This window comes from Sorex fumeus, unplaced genomic scaffold (assembly GCF_029834395.1).
Source record: "Sorex fumeus unplaced genomic scaffold, SorFum_2.1 ptg000129l, whole genome shotgun sequence".
Classification (NCBI taxonomy): Eukaryota; Metazoa; Chordata; class Mammalia; order Eulipotyphla; family Soricidae; genus Sorex; species Sorex fumeus.
This window is the reverse complement of record NW_026606186.1, coordinates 9534454-9559462: the sequence shown is the minus strand read 5'-3', so window position 1 is coordinate 9559462 and position 25009 is coordinate 9534454. Positions and strand designations below refer to the sequence as shown.

The 25009-nt window shown below is 41.2% G+C and overlaps 1 protein-coding gene across 1 annotated transcript in view; it reads left to right on the top strand.

Annotated features, from left to right (window-relative positions):
* The window catches only part of CNTRL (centriolin), an 85836-nt gene that overhangs the window by 50436 nt on the left and 10391 nt on the right, over nt 1-25009 (top strand). The window contains 12 exon segments of the mRNA XM_056138674.1: nt 1084-1397; nt 5278-5480; nt 7807-8002; nt 10499-10629; nt 10763-10903; nt 11009-11135; nt 13107-13271; nt 14218-14377; nt 16546-16661; nt 16834-17051; nt 21442-21599; nt 23242-23315. Of these exon segments, the coding sequence (XP_055994649.1) occupies nt 1084-1397; nt 5278-5480; nt 7807-8002; nt 10499-10629; nt 10763-10903; nt 11009-11135; nt 13107-13271; nt 14218-14377; nt 16546-16661; nt 16834-17051; nt 21442-21599; nt 23242-23315 (2003 nt within the window).

Here is a 25009-nt window from a genome sequence, read left to right as displayed (position 1 = left end):
CTTCATATGTGAGGTCCTTTGATACCAGCTGGTGACTTATCTCACCTCCTACCAGCCTCCCATGAGTCTGTTATAATCAACTGCTTACACTACCTCAAAGCATTTTATGTTTCAAGCTTCCATGTTTCAGACCCTCTACTTGAAATACCCTTCCTTCCTCTCCCAAACCTATTTGGTTTGGGGGCCACAGCTGGCTGTTTTTCAGAGCTTATTTCTGGCTCTGTGCTCAGAAATCACTCCCGGCAGTTCCGGGCCCACCTGACTGTGCCTAGAAAGTGATAGCAATGACTTTATATTGTGGCACAAATTAGCTCTAGAGAAATGAAGTGTTAGAGGGCAGTTTTCCAAGTCCATGGCAGATCAAACCTGGATAAATCCTTGCTTTCTCTTAGTTACCTTCTGATCCTAGTCAAAGTATTTTGCTGTCGAGAAACCACCACAATATCTGTAAAATGGGAATCTTGTTCTCTGAGAATTTAGCATCTTATTGAACATCCACTGAGTGCAAAGGTCTGTCATAAGTGACAATAGGATAATTGTCACTTACAGAAAGTAATTCCTACTTGTAGAACTATGTCAGCACCTTAAAAGAGTGCTGTGGAGGGCTGGAGCAATAGCACAGCGGGTAGGGCATTTGCCTTGCATGCAGCCGACCCGGGTTCAATTCCCAGCATCCTATATGGTCCCCCGAGCACCGCCAGGAGTAATTCCTGAGAGCAGAGCCAGGAGTAACCCCTGTGCATCGCTGATGTGGCCCAAAAAGGGGGAAAAAAAGTGGTGTGTTTCATGTTAGTAGTAACTGCTGAGAATTGTGTGATCCCTCAACATATTTCTTTATATAATGGTAATCAGACACCCAAATAATTACTGAATGAATTAATGAAGATGAGGGGGAAATGAAAGGGATGAGAAAAATTCAGGTATCAACCTCTGAAAGTAATTTAAATTTCTGGTTGGATGTGCTTTTCAAAATTGCTTTTGGCTTTTTTCCCATAATTTTCTTCTTTACTATCTGTGCCGAAATGCTGCTTTTTTATTGAGTAAGCTGTGGGAGAAATCACTCTTCTGTTTATTTCTTTCAAGATGGAGACAGTGGAGGAGACAGCCAGGAAGAGAGTGAACTGGATAACCAGGCGGAGCTCCCGTTTGTGCCTCCTCCCGGATATATGACATATACTGTGTTTCCTGATGGTTCTCCTGTTCCCCAGGGCATGGCCCTCTATGCACCACCTCCTCCCTTGCCCAGCAGTGGCCAACCTCTCGCCCCTGGCACCATTATTTATGGCCCACCTCCTGCTGGTGCCCCCACTGTCTATGGACCACCACCCCCCAACTTCTCTGTGCCCCTCATCCCCATGGGCGTACTACATTGCAACGTCCCGGAACACCATAACTTGGTAAGTGCAAAGACATTTATATATAATATATTTTCCCCAATTTACAGTGTTTCCATGGAAGGACTTAATGAGTTCACCTATTGATGGGTTATGCCCAGGGGGTATTTCTAAAGCTGATTTTAGAACAAGAATTTTCTTATGAACGGATTTCACCTCAACAGGTGTTAAGAGTGCCAGTCTAGTATATAAACATGGTTTAGCCATTTTATAACAAAAATGCTTTCAGTTCAGAAATTGCCATTTTCAAGAAAGAAGCTTACAAGTTCTCTACTGACAGTACACTCTGTTCATGTGTGTGTATAGATTATCCACATGCTGGCACCTATGCTTATACATATTACATATATGTATGTTTACAGGCATGCTTTATGCGTTTTGTATATGCATACATGTATAAGCAGTCTGTAACAAAGTTTTAGTGGTGATAACCACTGGGTGCTGATATCTGGTAATTCTTCTCATAGTTTTTCTTATATGCACAATTTTATATCTGCTTTTTTCACCAGATGTTACAAGCATTTACCCCTGGCTTTACAAAATTTTTAAGTAGTATTTTAATGGCTTAAAAATAATTTTATTTGATGCTGAGGATTGAACTCAGAGACTCCGCACTTGAAAGCATGAGCTCTACTTTTGAACAGCATCTTCAGCTCTTAATGACTACAGGTTTCCTTATTTGTAAGCACTGTAGTTAACTTTACTATGGTAAATTTTTACTGTAATTTGTAACTGGTTTTTTTTTTTATCTAAATTCTCTGCTTTTTTTTAAGTGCTATTTTTCATCTTTAATGCTTTTCTTTATTTCCCTTCTCTTATTTCTTCTCCATCCTTTCTTTTCTACCTTTTCCTTTCACATCAGATCATATCTATAGTTCATTTTGGCAGAACATTTTTATCACTGTGATAATAGATGTGACGGCCACATTTTAGACAGATAATCTTATACCAAAATTGTTAAAATATCTTCAAGCTGAACTTCATGTATATTAGATCACTATATAAAGATTCCTGGAAACCAGGGTTTTCAAGCTAATAAAAACCATTCTTTGGATATAAATTTGAATCAGTATTTTTTTCCTTAAATTTTTATTAGTGAAACACCATGAGGTACAGTTGTAGACTTACAAATTTGAGGACAGCCACACACGCTAGGGGAAAAGGCAGCTCAGATAGAGAAGGGAGCACCAAATAAAGGGTGTTGGGAGGTTCCTCTCAGGATGGGAAATGCGTGATGAGAGTAGACTATAGTCCGAACAAGATTGCCACTCAATGTCTCATTTGCAAACCACAGCACTCAAAAGGAGAGAGATAACAAAAGGGAATGTCCTGCCACAGAGGTAGGGTGGGATGGGGGGAAGTGGGGTGGGAGGGATACTGGGACTGGTGGTGGTGGAGAATGGGCACTGGTGGAGGGATGGGTATTCGATCATTGTATAACTGAAACCCAAAAACTCCCTGCTTTTTATTATCGTAGTTTGTATCGTTCATTATTAAGCATTATCATTTTTTTAATTTATTAATTTATTGGGGCTGGAGCGATAGCACAGCCGGTAGGGCGTTTGCCTTGCACGCAGCCAACATGGCCGACCCGAGTTCGATTCCTCCGCCCCTCTCAGAGAGCCCAGCAAGCTACCGAGAGTATCTCGCCCGCACGGCAAAGCCTGGCAAGCTACCCGTGATGTATTCGATATGCCAAACACAGTAACAAGTCTCATAATGGAGACATTACTGGGCCCGCTCGAGAAAATCGATGAACAACGGGAGAACCTGACTGTGATTAATTTATTGAATCACTGTGGGAAAAGTTACAAAGCTTTCAGGGAGCATTATCATTTTTTAAGGCTAGATTCTCAAAAATTTTCACTCAATTGACTCATTTATTGGTCCTAAATAAAATGCATTATAAACTCCTTCTTCAAATCCAAGACATCTGGAACTTCTTGGTTTTCTTTTTTTCATTTTCCTCTCTGACTGAAAGGACAATGGAGTAGTCTGCATAGTTCTAGTTCACTTGCCCCATTTTAATAGGTCAGATAAATTTTAGTGAGTAGACTGCATGTTTTTACCTAGTCAAAATGGTAATCATATCATTTTACAGTCTTTTAGTATATGCTATAATTCTTGTAATTATGACAGTTCAGTATTTGATTATCTCTTAATCTGGCTCTTTCACCCTCCACCAGTGACCAGGTGTTCGTGTGGTTTCCCGGGCACACTTTTATGTCTCCCTACATTTGTACATTAGTTGTTCAGCCTGGATTTTTCTTTTTTTCTTCAAAACACCAGTTCCTAGGAGCAGCCTTCTCTCACAGCTCCTTTTTCACAAGCTCTGTAGTTGCCTGTCCTGCAGATGCTGAACTCTGGAGACAGAGACTATCTTTGGGAGGTAGTTAGGAAGTTGGTCAGCTATAGTTGGACAAATGAAAAAATTAAGGCTCTGTTATTAATTTATTCGTTTCACCTGTGGTATGTAAAAAAAATTGTCTTGACATAGTTTTTACACAGCAAAGCCTGGCAAGCTACCCGTGACGTATTCAATATGCCAAACACAGTAACAACAAGTCTCAAAATGGAGACGTTACTGGGCCCGCTCGAGGAGATCGATGAACAATGGGAGGACTAAGGTTTTTATTTTCGTCCTTTTTTTAAAATTTTTTAATTTTTTTTTTTTTGTGAATCACCATAAGGTACAGTTACAGACTTACAAACTTTCGTGCTTACGTTTTAGTCATACAATAATCAAGTACCCATCCCTCCACCAGTGCCCATTCTCCACCACCAATGTTCCCAGTATTCCTCCCACCACCCCTCCATTGCCCCCCTCCCTGCCTCTGTGGTAGGCATATTCCCTTTTACTCTCTCTCTCTCTCCTTTTTGGTGTTGTGGTTTGCAATACGATCACGATCATGATCATCCTGTTGTTCCTCGATTGCCTCGAGCAGGCACCAGTAACGTCTCCTTCACCCTAGCCCTGAGATTTTAAAAAGTGCCATATTCAAGGCTCTTTCAGGGTTAGGTGAATGAGACCCATCATGGTTACTGGTATTTGGCATATTGAGTACACCACGGGGAGTTTGCCAGACTCTGACATGTGGGCAGGTTACATTCGGTAGCCTGCCAGGTTGTCCAAAGTAAGTATGAGATAATCAGATGCTTCTGGGAGCTGGGTTTTATAGTCTCTGGGTCTTAGCCATTGATGGGGTTACACGGCGCCAGGGGGCCAGTTGGTGGGTGTGACCCCTGCCTACTGGAAGATGGAGGATCTGGGGAGAGGATGCTCAGCCCTGATCTGAGCAGGCTTGGAGATCTCAGCCCCGGGACCCGCATGCCGTTGTTCCTCTGCCGGTACCTTCATGTGTGTGGAGAGTGGTCTCAGCATGGTTGTGGCTGGTTCTGGAGGTATTCGGCTGCCGGGGCTCTGCTCGGGGCAGGGACGAAAACTCAACCCGCTGCTCCAAGGGGCCCCAGCGAGGACAGCCAGGTGCAGGGGCAGAAGCCTCTGCGCTGTTCTCTTCCAGGAGCTGGGTTTTATAGTCTCTGGGTCTTGGCTGTTGATGGGATTACACAGTGCCAGGGAGCCAGTTGGTGGGTGTGACCCCTGCCTACTGGAAGATAGAGGATCTGGGTGGAGGATGCTCAGCCCCAGGACTCGCATGCCGTTGTTCCTTTGCCGGTACCTCCATGTGTGTGGAGAATAGTCTCAGCATGGTTGTGGCTGGTTCTGGAGGTCTTTGGCTGCCAGGGCAATACATTTGCAAGACATTTCATACTTATTTTTATGTACCACTTTAGCCACAGTTGTTTGAACTTTGGGCTGGGAAAAAAAATGGTTTGAAATATTGTGATGTATTCAGTATTGCATTTCCTCCTCTTTGTTCAGGAGAATGAAGTTTCTCGATTAGAAGACATAATGCAACATTTAAAATCAAAGAAACAGAAATGGTTAAGAGCATCCAAGAATCAGTCTGAGAAAGAAATAGAAGACTTGCATCATAATATTGATTACCTTTTGCAAGAAAAGAAAGACTTAGAGCATGAAGTAGAAGAACTACATAGAACCATCCAGAAACATCAGCAGCGAAAGTAATTACTTTTGTTTCATTTTTGTAATACAGATAAGTATGATATTAAGACAACATTGTATAGTTCATTAAGATAACTATCAGTGTGATCTTTCTTAGAAATGTTCTAAACCACTGGGGGCTGGGGAGAGTACAGCAGGTAGGGCACTTGCTTTGCACACAGCCAACCCCAGGTCCATCCCTGGTATTCTTTATGGTCCCCCATGCACTGCCAGGAGTAATTCTTGAGTACCAAGCCAGGAGTGACCCCTGAACATCACTGAGTGTGGCCCAAAACCAGCAACAACAAAAGTTAAAAGAAATGTTCTAGGCCTGTGCTGTCCAAAATAGTAGCTATTAGTCACATATTTATCTATCACTTGAAATATTGCTTATAGAACTGAGGTATCCATTTGGTCTCCAAGTCCTACTGATAGCTCTCAAACTTGTCCTCTTTTTTTCCCTCTATTTCCCAGGCCTTTCATTAGTTTCATCCTCCTTCATTGAAGTGGCTTCCTACCTGACCCTTTATGTAGTCTCTTTTCTCTATCCTGCCGTGGACCTGGCTACAGATCTGACTGTGCCCCCTCCTCTGTGATTAAGAGTCACATGAGACTACGTTGTACTTCAAGACCTAAACCCCACCTGTCTTTCTTCTCCACCCCCCCCCCCGCCCCCCAAACACACTGTTGGTTCTGCTTTACTCAGTTTTCTGTCATTTCCCCAAACACTACATTTTCTCCTGTTTCCCTACCTTTGTTCGGGTTACCCTCTGCCTGAAATGCCTTCTGTACCCCTTACTTAAGTCAAGTGAAAATAAAGAACCCCTTCTTATACAGAGCTTTCTTTTCAGGCTCCCACACATGTACAAGTTCACCAAATCTTGGGCATAGCAGTGCTCATGCCATGCTGTAAATCCCAGAAGGAAGCTGGTCATCCCTTTCTGTGTCTCAGCATGTCCCTCTTCCCCCCTCCCCCGTCTCTCCCTCCTTCTCACTCTCTGTGCAGTAGGATTATTTTGCGGATTTTTGAGGGTTATGATAAGTCTATGAGTCACCTTTTTCTAGCTATAGAAGTGTGATGACTTTCTCGGAAATTTGGATAACACAAAAATGTTCAAAGTAGAGAGTCAAAATCAGACTTGGGAAATGGTTCCAAGGTCTGGAGTATGCTTTGCATATAGAACCTGCAGGTTTAATCCCAAACATCACATGATCCTGATCACCACACACCTTCAAAAAAAAAATTCAAATAACCTGCCCTCATTTAATCTATTAATATGTTGGTTTCATGTTCATGTTATTCTCTCATAGTCCCTTTCTTTCATTTTTATTTTTGCTTTGAGACCATACTTAGGGCTTACTCCTGGCTCCCTGCTCAGGCATCACTCTTGGCAGTTTCAGGAGACCATATGTGGTGTTGGGAATAGAACTCAGGTTGGCCACATATGAGGCCAAGTACCCTAGCTCCTCTACTACAAGGGCTCCAACCCTTGTAGTCCCATTTTAAGATAATTTCCCGTGTTAGTCTTGAGATATTGAGTACTGTATCATACCTTCTCATTTGTTCAGTATTGTCAGGTAGCTTCAGGGACAAGCAGTGAACTCTACCTGGAAGGGATAGATTTGAGGGAATAAAGGATGATTGTAAGAGCTGTTTCTTCTATTGGTCTCCATTCCCTTCTATCTGTTCCATCTATTGGTGATATTGTCGCAATAACCAGAGGTCACACGTTTGATTATGCTGTTTACCAGGGATCAAAAACCTTAGTTGTGGTTCTCACACATGTGCTCACCAGGTGTCCCAGTCCCATGGTGTTTGCACATATTTTTAAGCCGTGCTCGCTGGGGGTTGCATTTCTTTACTTGTGGTGTTCACACATAGCTGGAGCAGTGGGACTAAAATTTGCTTACAGCCGAGCTGTCAAGGACAAAGAGGAGAGCATCAGGACCATTTGGCAGTACTTGGCACATTTGGCAGTACTGAGGTCAGGATTAAACTCATGGCTTCATTCTTACAAGGTTGGTGTTTACTGACCCATTTCCCAGACTCAGTTTGTTTTATTTTCATATCACAGAAGAGTAGATGTTCCAGCAGAGTCTGGACCAAGTGCTCGGATGATACAGTGATCATTGTTGCTTTGTTTAAAAGGATGAAGCAATTACATTATATACTATACTCAGTATGAATTTTTTGTCACCAGATGTCATTATAAAAAGGTAAACAAAATCTTGAACATAGCATATTGTCTTGTATACCTTCTCATTAAGAGTCTTCTGAGCAGCTAGACTACCAGTGTCTGTGTTTTCTGCATTTTTAATCTTTTAATGTCCGTGTTTTTTTTCCAGAGATTTTATTGATGGAAATGCTGAGATTCTAATGGATGATCTAGAAATTGAAAAATCACTCAAACACCACCATGATAATGTTGTAGAAGAAATTGAGTGCATTGAGAAGACTCTTCTGAAGCGTCGGGCAGAGCTCAGAGAAGCTGACCGACTCCTGGCAGAGGCTGAGAGTGAGCTCTCAAGCACAAAAGAGAAAGTAAGTTTTATTGTGATTGTGTCAGGGGACTTATGTAAGCATAATGGATTGGAAAGAATAGGGGCTAAGCATATACCATGTTCTAAGTGTGACAGTTTGGTTCTAGACTCGACTCTGCTAGTGAAGGGACTGGGAGAATTTGGGCAAGGCTTCCATAAGGCTCCCAACTTTGCTTCTCCACAAATTTAGGCCTAGAATTCCTAAATCTGGATGGATGAGGTTCGTCCTGAGTCTGGAGATCGGCTATGAGCTTGGTGGCAATTGGGTTCTGGAGGTTTTCAGCTTCCAAGACTCTGTTTCAGCAAGTGGTGGGCTCACCCGCTTCCTCCTCCCACCCACCTTTGGGTACCCCAGATGAGACTCAGTTTGGCGTGGAATCTAGAAGGATCTTCATGGACGCTTTTGTAGAGAGCATTCTGGAATAAAAAAGAAAACTCCACATTTAGCATTTCAGGAACTATTTTTATACTGTTACTCCAGCATGGATCTATTTAAAACTATTACCTAGGAGTCAAAATGGATGATTTATTAAAGCAATTCCAAGTGGCTTTAGTAATAATTAAAACACCCTTATTCTCCTTTCAGATCATCATTTTTTTCTTCTATCATATGTTAGATTACTATAAGAAAATAAGTATAAGGAGGATGAGAGAAAAATGTACTGATCTACTAAAAAAATACTCAGTAATAAGCAGAGGGACAAAGTGATCCACAGCTAAGAAGCTCTTCCCTTTCAGCCTCCCAGTGTGACTTATAGAGGCAGCTCAGGAAGGAGAAAGAGTGAGGGAGGGAGGAAATGCTGCACTCTCCAAGAAATGTGCCAGACATGTTAAAACCTGACATAGGAGACCAAATAAAATGACTTAGAAGTATGGTTTCTGGAGTGCTTAGTGAGTTCTCTCCAATGATTTGCTGATGAAATCGACAGAAGTAAGTTTTCCATCTGAAATGGAAAGAATCATGATGAAAGAACTAGCTCTTCAGGAGCTTGCCAGTTTCTCTATATCTAAACAGGAAATTAGTAGATTTGTTTATTAGATGGACACCTTTAACTCTAAATCAGCTTCAAACCTCGAGTGTTTTGGCTAAAGGTGAGTCACTGCACAACCAAGTGCAAACCAGCCTCTATTTTTGAACTTTGATGACATTTTAGACAGAAAAAGAAACCAACTTGATTTAAAAATACCTTTACTGAAAGAGACAAGGAGAGAGAGAGAGAGAGAGAAGAGACAGAAAGGGCGAAACAGCACCTTCCATAGAGGCTGGCTGGGGTGGATGGCGGAAGAGAAAATGGGGACATTGGTGGTGGAAAATGTGCACTGATGAGTGGTTGGGTGTTGGAACATTGTATGACTGAAACTCAACCATGAACAACTTTGTAACTGTATATCTCACAGTGATTCAGTTTAAAAAAAATGTAATTTTCACAGGGTCTTTTGGGGGCAAATGGTGGTTGTTGAATCATAATTGGCTCTGTTCAGGGCTTTCTCCTGGTTCTTTTTAAGGCTGACTCCTGTCAGTGCTCAGGGAACCATATGCAATGCTGGAGATCAAACCAGATGCCTTAACCCCTGTACTCTCTCAAACTTCCAAAATATATTTTTTTAATTGTCAAATATATATAGTAAGATTTTAAGTACTTCAGAATTGTGTAAGAATCAAATACTTGATGATCCTTCAAATTAACACATTGATATCAGCTCTGTGATTTTTGTTAATTAAGCCACATTCAAGTGAGTCACTAGTGATACACACAAGCATCAACATTGCAAGGAGATTTTAAAGAATGGAGCAGGGAAAGGTAGTACAACAGTTCGGGTGCTTGCCTTGCACACAACCAACTTGGGTTCAATCCCTGGCACCCCAAATGTCCCCTGAGCACAGAGCCAGATATAAGCTTGACAGTGCCAGGTATGGCCAAAAGAAAACCAGAAATATCTAAAGAGAAACAAAATCTCTGTTTGGAGGGAATATTGGTAAAAATCACTTCACTCTCCCTTAATTACATTCTTAATTGGAAATAATCATATACATACCTAACAATAAGTCACAGATTACCCTTAAATTAAAAGATCATCCATGGTCCTACCACTATTGTGATATTTTACTTTTGCATAGCCTTTTTTATGTTTCTTGAGATAAAGTTTTATACTGTTGATCTTAGAGTACTTTAGCCATTTAAATTTACATTTTTTAAGTCATCTTATCATGATCATTTTTCCATGTTGCTGCACTGACATCTTAAACGCTGCACATTATTTCATTGTTTTGATGCAGTATCACTTGCTGAATCTATCACTTGTCAATCTTTAATATACATTGAGCGTTTTTGTGCAGCGGTCCTTCTGAAATCTCTTCTGATTATTAGTTAAAGAGAATGAGCATTTTTTATGTTTTTCTGATTGGCTTTATTTTCCAAAAGAATAATACCAGTTACACAACAAAGAGCTATGAGTTTTGTAACTGGATTGCTTTTAATAGATACTTTTTCCCTAGACCAGAATTGCTGTTGAAAAGTTCACTGATGCCAAGAGAAATTTATTGCAAGCTGAGTCAGATGCTGAGGAGTTAGAAAGGAGAGCTCAGGAAACAGCTATAAACCTTGTCAAAGCAGATCAGCAGCTCAGGTAAGTGGAACCCCTGTGTCATTGATTCGTTCAGTAAGGTGAGTGGTATGTTTGGATCAAAGAGAAAATTAATTGCTTTACCATAAATAATGTGTGTCAGGGGACCTGCAGGGAATAAAATGGTGTGTTTTAGATTGCTTCAGGCTGATACAAAGAATCTGGAACAGCACAAAATCAAGCAAGAAGAAATCTTGAAAGAAATAAACAAGGTTGTTGCAGCAAAAGATTCAGACTTCCAATGTCTAAACAAGAAGACAGAACAACTGACAGAAGAGTAAGTACAGCTTCTGAAGGGACTGTTAGGGGCTACTACTAGAAGACAGATCTTGGGGCTCTTTGTTCAGTCCGAACTGCTCGAATTACCACTGGTGCCTTGTAGGCTTCAGAAACTGCAAAAAGACATCAGAGCCGCGGAACGCAGTGAGGATCATCACCTGCTCGTCCTTCAAGAGTCCGAGACCCTCCTGCAAGCCAAGAGAGCAGAGCTGGAAAAGCTGAAAAGCCAGGTAAGGGAGGAGATGCCTTGAAAACCAGTGCTGGCTGCTCTGAAACCCACATGTATTTGGTCATTTTTAAGAAGCAATATAAATTTTAGAAAATATTGTAATATAGAACAGTAACAGCTAAATGAGACTATATAACATCACGGTTAAAAATAAAGTAGATTCACATCTGACTTCTGTCACCGTTACTGTCCTCCCATTGTTCATCGATTTGCTCAAGCGGGTCCAGTAACATTGTGAGACTTGTTGTTACTGTGTTTGACATATCGAATACATCATGGGTAGCTTGCCAGGCTTTGCCATACAGGAGAGATAACTCTCAGTGGCTTGCCAGTCTCTCCGAGAGGGGTAGAAGAATCGAAGGAAGAGGAATCGAACTCTGGTCTGCCCAGTCGACCACATGCAAAACAAACACCCTACCCACTTGTGTTATCGCTCCAGCCCATCTGATTTCTAACACTGTGTATTCCAGTACTAAGTTAAAAAGTGAGTCTCCAGGCTCAGGGGTACAGAGGGTAAGGTACTCAGGTTTAACTCCATAACTGCAAATCGTCCTCTGAGTACCACCAAGAGTGATCCCTCTGAGCATCACTGGGTATGGCCTAACAACAGCAGCAGCAGTAAAAAGTCAGAACAGATCATGCTCTGAGATCATTTATATTAATGGATTTTTGAGCATTGTGTTAGTATTTTCAGTCTGTACCAAACTTTAAAAATGATTTTCTGCAATATGGATATCTGTCCCAAAAAATAGGAATGGAATTACTGTATTACCCAACAATAACACTTCTTGGCATCCATCCCCACAACACAAACACTGTCCTCCCGTTGTTCATCGATTTGCTCGAGCGGGCCCAGTAACATCTCCATTGTGAGACTTCTTGTTACTGTGTTTGGCATATTGAATGATAGCACAGCATTAGGGAGTTTGCCTTGCGCATAGCCAGCCTGGCCGAGCCTGGTTCGATTCCTCCGCCCCTCTCAGAGAGCCTGGCAAGCTACTGAGAGTATTCAATATGCCCCACAACACACACACACACACACACAAAAATTCATTTGAACGGATATGTTCATCACTGTACTTAGTATAATAAGCAAGATACGGAAGCGACCCAAATGCTCAAGTAGGAGTGAATGGGTTAAGAAGTTGTGGTATATAAACACATTAGAATACTATGCAGCTCTAAGAAAGAACAAAGCCATGCAATTTGGGGCAACATAGATGGAACTAGAGGGTATCATGCTGAGTGAAGTCAGAAGGGAAAGGATAGATACAGGATGATCTCATTGCCATACGTGGAACTTAAAGATGCAGAGCAAAAAAAGTCCAAATGTAACATAATGGGGAATTGATCCACACAATTGAGCTGGAGTGAGGGAAGTGCTTGGGAAGGAAGGGTCATGGGATCCTTGGGAGAAGAAAAGGGTACATAGTTGATGGGTGTGGTGTTGGAATTATATGCATGAGAAACCATTATTAATAGCATTGTAAAGCACAGAATGTCAATAAAATTTCAGAAGTAAAAGGGACAAAAGAGTGACTTTATGTTGCAAAAATGGTTTTCATTCTTGCGTGTCTGAATTTTCTGCTTTTTTTTATAAGCAAGTATCTAAAGCTCTTAAAAAATTATAATTTGCTACATCATAAAATGAGTAAAATTTGTAAGTCCCAGCCTAATTTTCTTTAGCAAGGTCATTATCACATGGAGTAAGGCTAGATCTGAAAGTGCTTTGAAAGTCTTAACCTGAGGGCGTGCTCTGTTGTAGAGTTGATTTTGGTGTGGCCTTACATAGGTAAGTTCAGGGCTTCGTTAGGTACTTCATGTCTATACCCGTAAGCTTGGCATGTCTCATTTGCTCTACAGTAGTCAGAATTAGACTGACTTATGATTTCTTCCCACTGCTGTAAGTGAACTTAGATAGATGTACATGACTTTGGTCAAGCTGTGCGTTCTTCCCTGTTCTTGAATGCAGGTGGCAGGACAGCAGCAGGAGATGGTTGCTCTGGACAAGCAGTTGGGGCATAACAAGGAAGAGCTGCACCTACTCCAGGGTAGCATGGTCCAGGCCAAGGCTGACCTCCAGGAAGCTCTGAGACTGGGAGAAACTGAAGTGACTGAGAAGTGCAGTCACATTAGGGTATGCTTCTCAGTAGGTTTTGACAGGAGTTCTTGGCTAGTGCAATCAGTTTATTTTGAGATATCTTCACTGGTTCTTCCCCAAATGCAGATACAGATTTCCGAATGGTGCCTTCTGTGTGGCCTCAGTTTGGTATTATATAGAGTACCCATTCTGTGGCTGCCATGTGTAGGTCTTCTCAGAATGATTTCTGATTCCGCCCATGGTTTTCCTGCCACTGCATTTCTCAGACCTCTTCCCCAGGTCTTTCTTTTCTCCACATCAGTAGTGAGATCCCATCTAATTTTCAGAACTCAGCATCATGTTACTAAGATATGCCTTCCTGACTGCACGCTTGTGCCTGTCTCCTGGAAGAAGGAGTTCCTCTCTCTTCTGAGTTTGGTAGCACTCTGCCTGTTTCCTGGAACATAGTTTGGCGTCTCACTCCCCCACAAAGCTCTAGGCCTTCAGAGCCCAAGAGAGGCCCTCATTAGCACTGTCTCTACAACGCAGTACACATTTCCTTCCAAATATTAAATACTGTGTGTAGATTTAACTAAATAATAAAACGTCGCTTTCTTTGTGATTCACTTATATGTTATTATAAAATACGGTGCTGTTCTTGGCACAGAAGGTAAAAATAAGTTTGTTTCCAAATTAGAAAGTCTGTGAAATGAGATAGTTAACAAATGCCAAGTGATTTTTAAAGTAATTTTCATTCATGGTGTTGTGGAGGACCCAGGAAGATAGTACAGCGGTTTGGGAGCTGGCCTTGTACACAGCTGACCCAGGTTTGATCCCCAGAACTGCATGTGATCCCCCAAATACCACCAGGAGTAATCCTTGAGCACAGAGCCAGGAGCATTGAGCCATATCCCAGAGCATCTTTAGGTGTGTGTGCCCCGCCCCCCACCCACCCCTGCCCAAAATACATCGTTGTGGAAAACATTTTTTTTTCCCCACACAGGAAGTAAAGTCTCTTCTAGAAGGATTGAGTTTTCAGAAAGGAGAACTGAATGTCCAGATTAATGAAAAGAAAACTCAGCTTGCACTTATAAAGCAAGAAATTGAAAAAGAAGAAGAAAGTCTCCAGGTCGTATTAGGGCAAGCATCAAAACATAAAACTGGTAAGTAAAGGGAATCATCCATATAAAGTTAAAGGTTGTGAGCCAGGGATATAGTTCAGAGGGCTGGAGCACATACGTTGCCCCTGGGTTCAATCCCCTTCACCCCGTAGTGCTGCTATTCAGCAGCTCCAGGAATAACCCTGAGCAACACTAGATGCACCAAAATAAAAGAAAAAACAGTTGAGAGTGATACAGAAAAAAAATACTCCTTTTAAAATTTAACCCTATCTAGTAATAAAGGTAGATTAGAAAAAGAATATGATACTAATCTTGCCATTCATATTGGTTAGGTATATTTTAAAACAAAATTGTCATATTCATTGTTTCCCTAGCATATGGCAGAAGAGCATTTAGAGGCTCTTTTTTTTATTTGCCTTTTGGGTCACACCCAGCAATGCTCAGGGGTTACTCCTGGCTCTACACTCAGGAATTACTCCTGGTCATGCTTGGGGGACCATATGGGCTGCCGGGGATTGAACCCAGCTCGGCGGCGTGCATGCAGGGCCAAATGCCCCACCCTCTGTACCATCGCTCCGGCCCTCATTTAGAGGCTCTTGACTAAAGCGTAAGCTGTAGCACTCCCAGTGTTTCAGCACCTAACTGCTTTCGCAGGTTAAGCAGTCGAATTGTTTGCCTACAGCAAAAATTTATAATAACAACATTTGAAAACAAAGATACTTGTTTTGTTGGTTTGGTTTGGTTTGGTTTGGTTTGGTTTGGTTTGGTTTGGGGGCCACACTGGGTGCTGCTCAGGACCTACTCCTGATTCTGCCATCACTCCTGGAAGGGATCAGGGACCATGTGGAGTGCGAGATATTGAACCTCAGTTGGACATGTACAGAGCAAGTACCCTGCCCACTGTACTATCTCTCCAGCCCCAAACTTATATTTTTAACATTTAGTGACATGTAAAATGCTCATAAGAATGAAAAAATCAGGGCTGGAGCGATAGCACAGTGGGTAGGGCATTTGCCTTGCACGCAGCCAACCAGGGTTCGATTCCCAGCAGCCCATATGGTCCCCCAGCACCGCCAGGAGTAATTCCTGAGTGCAGAGCAAGGAGTAACCCCTGTGCATTGCCAGGTATGACCCAAAAAGAAAAAAAAATTAAAAATTGATAAAAACTGGGGCCAGAGAGAGAGAGCTAAGGGATATTTTGCATCCCTTTGACCCCATTTCGACCCTGCTTCAACTTCTGGAAGAAAATATATCAAAATGCTTTTGCAGTAACAAATCTTTAGATTCTGGTATAATAAGGAATTTTCATCCCCCCTCCCCAAAGTAAGCAAATGTTTTTATTATCCTAAAATTTACTAATCAAAGATTCCTATTTCAAAGGGTAAACGTGTTAAAAAAATCTCAGATCATATATTTAAAAGTTTTTTATATTTCATTTCATCTTTATTCATATAAATGCACGTCATTTATTCTTTCAGATAAGGTAAATGCTTTGGTACTAGATAGATTGTTAAGTATTGTCAACTATTGAATAGTTGAAACAAAATATATGAGTCAATTGTACTATTCTTATAAAGAATATTTTGGTTTTGTTCATGAGTCACAACCAGCAGTGCTCAGGGCTTACTCCTGGCTTTGTGCTCAAAAATTACTCCTACTGAGACTCAGAGAACCTTGAAGAATGCTGGAGATCAGACCCAGTTGGCTGCAAGCAAAGCAAGTGCCTACCCACTATACTCTCTCTCCAGCCCCATAAAGATTATTTTTTATAATCTATATAGAAATTTAGAAAATATTTTTATAATCTATATAGAAATAGAGAAAATATAGCAGAGAAAATATAATTAGGGACGAGGGGGAGGGTAACTCACAGAGCTGGAACACATGCCGTGTATGCTAAAGGCCCTGAGTTTCATCACTGGCCTATGTGGCTTCCTGAGCACCACCAGTTATAGCTCTCCTCTCCCCTAGCATAGTTGGGTTCAACTTAAAGCACATCTCCAGGCCCAAGCACTCTGTCTTTAAGGCCACACTACTGGGCTGTGTATCACCAGGAAAGACCCTGGGCCCCTATTTGTATAATTTATCTCCTTTATTTTGAATTTTTACTTTTTTTTTACAAATATTGCTTATCAGTAGCATTTTTTTTTCATTTTGTAAATGTCTCTCAAGTTCATTTAATAACATGGGCTATGATTTGTTTCTGTTAGAACTAAAGAATATTCTGGATATGTTGCAACTTGAAAACAGTGAACTGCAAAGTTTGCAGCAGCAGCATGACCAGAAGTTAACTGAATTGGAGAAGATCCATGTTAAAATGCTGGAGGTGAGAAACAAAATTACTTTACCTTTAAAAAGTTGCAGTCTCCAATTCAATCAACTTAATCAATGGCTGAATAAATAGCAGTGCTCCTACATTATATAATTGAAAAAAAGAGAGAGAGAAGCTGCAGTCTTTCTCTTTTAGCATGTTTGTGTCTTCTTTCAATCTGTTTTAGGAGAAACTAGACTTGGAAAATTTGCAGCAGACAGCCCTGGAACAGAAGGGGGAAATTGAGTGGCAGAAGCAGCTCCTCAAGAGGGACAAACAGGAAATGGAGAAAGTATCTGCTGAGACCCAAGCATTACAATCTTGTATTGAGTCTTTGAACAAACAAAAGGGAGATCTTAAAGAGAAATGTGACAGCTGGGAAAAGAAGTTGGCACACACCAAACGGTGAGAACAAAACCGAGCAAACTTGCAGCATCATTTACTGAAAGCTAAAGCATCACAACAAACTGTTTTAAAAATTGAATTGGGAGACAGAGAGATACAGTAGGTACGGTGCTTGCCTTGTTCCCATATGGTCCTCTTAAGCCCCTCCAGGAATGATCCCTGAACACTGCCAGGTGTGGTTCAAACAAACAAACAAAAAAGCTAAACTAAAAATTGAAATTGAAAAGGAAAAAATTGTTTTCACGAGCTCAGTATCATAATGCAATACATGAATATCATTTTAAGATGAAATGTCTTTTGGTTTCTTCCCTAAAAGCAGCTTTTTCCCTTCCCGTCCCTTCATGGTGGTTTTGTGATATCTTGGGTTGTACACTTAGTTGCAGTGCTGGTACACATTAGGTTGGAGTGTGTGTACATACTTGGCTTGGGGGACACCACTGCTCACGCACTTGTTCCATCATCAATCAGAATGGCGGTGCCTGAAATGATATTTGGAGGCATGGAACTCCAACACTGAGCCACATCTAGAACTTCCCACTCCCCACTCTCCCACAAAGCACTTGCTTTAAATGACCTGTTGGGTTTTTTTTTTTCAAGTAAAACAAAATAAAAGGTAAAGGTAAAGGTAAAGGCCCTCCCGTTGTTCGTCGATTTGCTCGAGCGGGCCCAGTAACGTCTCCATTGGAGACTTTGTTGTTACTGTGTTTGGCATATCGAATACGTCACGGGGAGCTTGCCAGGCTCTGCCGTGCGGGCAAGATACTCTCGGTAGCTTGCCGGGCTCTCCGAGAGGGGCGGAGGAATCGAACTCGGGTCGGCCATGTTGGCTGCGGGCAAGGCAAACCCCTACCACTGTGCTATCGATCTTTCCTGATAGATAGTAAAAGTAAAAGTAAAGGCCCTCCCGTTGATCGTCGATTTGCTCGAGCGGGCCCAGTAACGTCTCCATTGGAGACTTTGTTGTTACTGTGTCTGGCATATCGAATACTCTCGGTAGCTTGCCGGGCTCTCCGAGAGGGGCGGAGGAATCGAACTCGGGTCGGCCATGTTGGCCGCGTGCAAGGCAAACGCCCTACCCGCTGTGCTATCGCTTCCTGATAGATAAACTTCTTAAAAACAAATTTATTGAATCAGTGAGATACACGGGTAGAAGGTTGTTCATGATTGAATTTCATATAATGTTCCAACACCCATCCCTTCACCAGTGTACACTTTCCACCACCAATTTCCCCAATTTCCCACTCCCTCCCTGCCTGCCTCTGTGCCAGGCACTTTTCTTCCCTCCTTCCCTCCCTTCCTTCCTCCCTTTCTTCCTCCCTCTTTCCCTCTCTCCCTCCCTTTCTCTTTCTCCCTCTCTCTCTCTCTCTCTCTCTCTCTCTCTCTCCCTCCCTCTCTCCTCCTCTCCCTACCTCCCTCCCTCCCCCTTTTCTTCCCCCCTACCCCTTTTTGGGGGGCATTATGGTTTGCAATACAGAAACTGAAATGTTATCATGTATATCCCTCTACCTACTTTCAACACTAAGTTCTTGTCCAAAGTGATCATTTCTATTATTATCTTACTGGTCCCTTCTCAAAAGATAGACTCTTTGGAGAGGGATTCAACCCAGAGCTTCATACATGTATGTGAAGCCTGCTTTCAACAGCTGCACTGTCTTGAGCCCCTTAAAGATTATACTTAAATAAAAGAGAAGAACTCTTGTTTGGAGATAAACAGTATCAACATTCAATTCTCAGACTGACATGTTGATTCAAAGCAATAAAAATCAGAATACAGCAGGTTTCTTTTAGTAGAAACTGACATCTGAGTCTAAAATTTATATACAAACGCAAAGGACCTAGGGTAGATTCTAACCATTTTTACCTATGACAACAAAACAACTTCAAAAAAGAAAAAAGTCTATAACTATGATTTAAAGACTTACTATAGAACTACAGTAATTAAATTACTATAATTTTAAAAATCACTCTAATGGTTGTATATGCAAAATAAAAGACATGAGCTTCTTTTCATATCTCATAGTTTTCAGAAGTTCAGTCAAGGGCTGGAGTGATAGTACAAAGGATAGGGCAATTGTCTTGCACACAGCAGATCCTGGTTCAGCCTTTGGCACTTCATACAGTCCCATGAGCCCAGCCAGGAGTGATCCCTGAGTGCAGAGCCTGGTGTGCCCCCACCCCAACACCCCCCAAAATTTTACTCTTCAAACCCATATTCTCCCTTGAAAACATACTTCCTCTCTTTCTCTTCTCTCTCATCTTTATAAGTAAGTTTCAATAAAATTATTGCTTCACACACACACACACATACAAATGAACCATAAAAAATAATGTAAACCCCCCCAAAAAATTAATGTAAACCCTAAATGTTAAATTTTTAGGAGAAAACAAAGGAGAAACTCCTGTAACCCTGGATTAGGCTAAAATTTCTTATATAGAACTCTAAGACATGATATATAAAACAGTTGATCGTCGATTTGCTCAAGCGGGCCCAGTAACGTCTCCATTGGAGACTTTGTTGTTACTGTGTTTGGCATATCGAATACTCTCAGTAGCTTGCCAGGCTCTCCGAGAGGGGCGGAAGAATCGAACTCGGGTCAGCCATGTTGGCCGCTTGTAAGGCGAACACACTACCCGCTGTGCTATCGCTCCATAAAACAGTAAGTGGATAAAATTGTCCTTTGTCTAAATTTCAAATATTTTATCCTGGAGGCTAGAGGAATAGCCAAGTGACTCCAAAAACATGACTTGCAAATCAGTGACCATGAGTTTATGTGCCAGTGCCATCAGATTCATCTTACACAGGCCTGGAAGCTGCTCTCTGCCATCCCTGGTTCCACCAGCCCTCTCTGGCCACACTGGAGCCATGTGTGCAATAAGCACTAAAAATGTGCACGTCCCACCACTGAACCTGGATCAGCCACACGTAACGCAAGTGCCTTACCCGATGTACTGTTGCTCTGGGCCCACTTTGTTCTTTAAAAATTTATTTGTTGTTGGGGCAGGAGCAACAGCACAGCGGGTAGGGTGTTTGCCTTGGTTCGATTCCCAGAATCCTGTATGGTCCCCTGAGCACTGCCAGGGGTGATTCCTGAGTACAGAGCCAGGAGTAACCCCTGGGCATCACCAGGTGTGACCCAAAAAGCAAATTATATATATATATATATATATATATATATATATACATATATATATTTGTTAAACTAAAAATAAAATTTCATTTGAAATGAGTTGAAGAGTTGGATAAGTTTAATGTTTGTCACTCAGACTTTATTGTTTTGAGTTCAAAAAGTGGGCATGTACATGACACATGCATTCGATGGCCTAGAGCCAAAGCAAAGAGACAAAGAGATGGGGGGACCATGGATAGATGGTAAAAATGACCCGTTTAATGCAGAGCTGCTAATATACTTATAGGACATCTGAAGGGATTTGAGGTATAGGACTGCACATAGGTATGATTGATCATTTACAGAGTTAAAGCATTTCAACGGAGGCAGTTCTCTTGGGGAGATTAACTCAAAGAGACACTTTCTCCCAGGGACATCTATATTGCTTTTCTCTTTCCCTCTAGTTGTATATGTTATACAATTAAGTTTACTTTTTATCAATACTTGCAGTTATTTGGTTAATCACAGTAAGAGATAAAGATACCAAAATTTAGTTCTCTGTGCTCCTAGGGCAAACAAGCCTTTACCATAAATCCCAGACTAAGCCCTCAGGTTTTTTCAGCTTGTCTTTTCCTATGGGGATCTTGTCTCTTAAGTCATAATGACTTGCATCAAGACCTGCTTTTAGGCTTTCTAGACTGTCCCATTTCGATGCCAGGATAGCTTTGCAGCTTTCCCCGGGTCCATCCCAGTCCCATGTCAGGACTTCCCTTTGTGGGGTATTAGAACTTACAGCAACCAAAGCCTGAGTCGAGTAATTATGACGAATGCCCAGGAGCAATCAACTCCCAAATACTAGGAGCATAGCATTAATGTTCTTTCTGTGTTTAAGCAAAGAACAACATTGCTCTGTAGTAAAATATGAAAAGCTATAGGGGAAATAGAAGAGCAGGTAATTCACTACAAATACTAAATCCAGAGTTACCAGAAAGTTTTGACTTATAAGTAACCAAGACTGACTTGGGGAATTGTGACAGTGAGAGGTAAAACACAAAGGAAAGATTAAAAATGAACTCAGGGGATTACAGGTGCTCACAGGAGCACTGTAAGCTTCTCCAAGAGAAGGAAAAGGGGGAATTCACTGAGGAAGCCTAAAACACTTAGGATTGATATCCAATAATTGTGACATTGTGAAAAATTAACATTTCTTCAGTTGTCTCATGTGTTCTTTTTATATCACCTATCTTCTATCGACTCTCATTTATTCTCTGCCTATGTGGTAGGATTTTAGCAGCAACAGAAGAGAACAACAAAATGGAGGAGTCAAACTTAGAGAAGTTAAAGTTGGATGCCAGAAAACTGCAGCAAGAACTAGACCAACTCAACAGGAATAAGATCTCGCTACATAGAGATATGGCAACAATGCAGCAGCAGCTGCAAGGTAGGCAGCAGCACTTCGCAGAACGGTGACTCGCCTCCTTTGGGCAGAGTCTTTGTGGGGTGCTCTGTGTGTGTGTGTGTGTGTGTGTGTGTGTGTGTGTGTATCTGTCTGTCTGTCTTGGGTTGTTACTGTAGGAGTTTCCGTGTGTGTGTGTGTGTGTGTGTGTGTGTGTGTGTGTGTTTGTCTTGGATTTTTGCTGTAGGGGTTTCCCAGTTATGCTTCGGAGATCACACAGGTGGGGCTCAAACTCAAGGCCCTCTGCACACCAAGTAGTCCATTGCGCTCTCCCCCCAAGCCCTTGTTATAGTCTTTAACTGTTTAGATTTCTCTTTACAGAAACATTTCTGTGCATGGGTTGCTTTATTAAAGAGTTCTCAAATTAGATTTTGTTGATGGTTACGCAACTCTGTAAATAAAGTAAAAGCCACTGTCTCTATACTTTTAAGTAGGTCAAATATGTGGTGTGAGTTAATAGAGCTAGCTCAGTAAATTTTATCTCAATTAAAATAGCTTTATAGCCATTTGTATTCTTTAGAGAACAATGTAAAAATAGCAGAAAGAAGTCAAAATCATAATTGACCTGATGCAGAGCTCATTCCTACCTGTGAATATTTTTTAATTTAGTGACTATCCTTCCAGTTTTGTTTTGTTTTTTTTTTTGGGGGGGGGTCACACCCGGCAATGCTCAGGGGTTACTCCTGGCTCATGCACTCAGGAATTGCTCCTGGCGGTGTCCGGGGGACCGTATGGGATGCTGGGAATCGAACCTATGTCGGCCATGTTGGCTGCGTGCAAGGCAAACACCCTACCTGCCGTGCTATTGCTCCAGCCCCTATCCTTCCAGTTTTTAGGGTGTGTGTGTATTCTTTTGTTGTTGTTTGTTTTGGGGGCCACACCCAACTGTGCTTAGAGCTTTTTCTTGGCTCTGCACTCAGAGATCACTTCTGGAGGTGCTCAGAGGACCATAGTGGTGCCAGGGATCGCACTGGAGAGCAAGTGCCTTACTCTCTGTATTATCTCTCTGGCCATATACTCTTAAAAAATATATATACAAGTAACATCTTTACAAATACTCATCATTGCTTTTTTTAAAGTTACTAAATTCTAACTAATAACATGCTGAACACATGCTCTGAAGCATGATGAAAGTGTTTTATATATTTATTATCATGTCCTTATCTTAGTTTTATGAAGCAGAAACTAGTATTTCACCTGTTTACAGATTAGACAACTTCAGCTAAGTTTTCTGTAACTTACTTAAGTGAGAGCTGTGTATCTCACACTCACACAGCTCTTCAGTGACAAAACCAGTATAGACAGAAAATTTATTCCCAAGTTGCCTTCCTTAAAAGTTATACCAAATTTGCATTTTTTACTGGCAATAACGAAGGTAATTTATTTATAAACATGCTTCTCATCAGCATTGGGTATTGCCTATCATTTTATTCATTTTTAGAATTTGAACTTGGATGTCTTTAAAAAACTAAACTCTTAGCTCAAATCTGTTTGTGTATGTCACTCTTTTTGTTTGTCATTAGATAATATAGCCTTAGTATGTGTGTTTGAGAAATTTACCCTAGTTCTTGGCATGTTGGGAGATTTATATAATTGTGTTTATTTTATGTAAATGTTATTTCTGTAGAAAAACGAGAAGCTGTAAACTCACTGCAGGAGAAATTAGTTGACGTTCAGGACCATTTGAACCTAGCAAAACAGGTAAGCTGAACAAATGTAATTTATTGGTATTCTGAAGACATGTAGATAATTAGTTGAAATAACAAATCAGTCCAGTGGTTTCTTGTCCCAGCAGCGTGTCTGCCATTGATAAAATACAAACACCATCCATCAAAAACTCTTCAGCAGGATCGCAAGAGCTATGGTTCAGGAGCCCTGCGCACCTCCAGGTGTGACCCATACAACAGCAAAAACAACTTTGAAGCATAACTGTGATTTCCTTTCCTTTCCTTTTTTTTTTCTTTTTTTTTTTTCTATTTTACAATTACAATTTAAAATTTACAATTTGTAAAAATTTTTTTGCTATTTTACACCTGGCATTGCACAGGGGTTACTTCTGGCTCATACACTCAGGAATTACTTCTGGCAGTGCTCAGGGGACCATATGGAATGCTAGGAATCGAACCCGGGTCAGCCACATGCAAGGTAAACGCCCTGCCCATTGTGCTATCGCTCCAGCCCCAAGCTGTGATTTTCTTATTTTGACCAACAGTAAGAACAATTTACTAAGCTACTGTTTAGACAGCATTGTACTCAAAACTAGCAAGCCTGGTAATGGTTAGAGCAGAAAGTCCTCTGAGCTGCAGGCACTGTATGCGCCATCCCTGAACTCTCGTACAGAGCCGTCCCGAGGCCAGGCTCATTCATTGAGCTGCAGAGTACTTAGTGATGCTCCATCTTACCAAATGTTGAATAGACTTGACCCTTGTACTTCTGATGCTCTGCACAGTGTTGTCCTTTAAGAATAGTGTTCTAATTTGAATTCCAAAGAATTTTACACAAGTTCTGGACCTCAGTTTCCACTAGGTTAATTAGAAGCAAATTAAAATGGATTAAATGTCCAAATTTTCTTCCTCCTTCTTTAGGATTCTTTTTCTAGATTTATCTATCATATATATTATTTCTATATTTATATATATATAATATCACATATATGTATATATTTCAAAGTCAGGTATTCTTAGCTTTAAAAGATTTAACGCAGGTTCCTATGAACTTACTATAAATAGGATAATTTCTCAACTGTGATTTATTTGGGCTCCCTAAAGAAGTATATTTCTTGTTTTCTGAAATTTTCGAGTCTGTATAGATATTTAAAGTAATAAAAGTTTAACCTTGGATTATTTTCCATAGGAATTAAGACTTCTCAGCTGTTATTAATCTTCATAGTAATCCTGTGAGGTTGGTAGTGTTAATTTCCACCTCAGTGAAGTAACTAAAGTTCTGAGGACCCGAGTGACCTATTATGGTTTTTCACACTATCATCTTATTTTTTCTATATACTAAGAAAAGGGCTGGAGCAATAGCACAGCAGGTAGGGCATTTGCAAGCTGCCGACCCAGGTTCGATTCCTCTGCCCCTCTCGGAGAGCCCGACAAACTACTGAGAGTATCCGCCCATACAGCAAGGCCCAGCAAGCTACCCATGACATATTCGATATGCCAAAAACAGTAACAAGTCTCACAATGGAGACTTACTGGTGCCCACTTGAATAAATCGATGAACAATGGGAGTACAGTGCTACAGTGCTAGTATAAAAAGGAAAGGCATTGATTAAATTGAGTTTTCAGTACTTATTTTTGTTGGTTGAAATAATAAATAATACAGAGCCTTTATTCTCATTTTGTCAAACTCAGTCACTAACCAGCACAACGCTGGCTATCTCTAGCAAATGG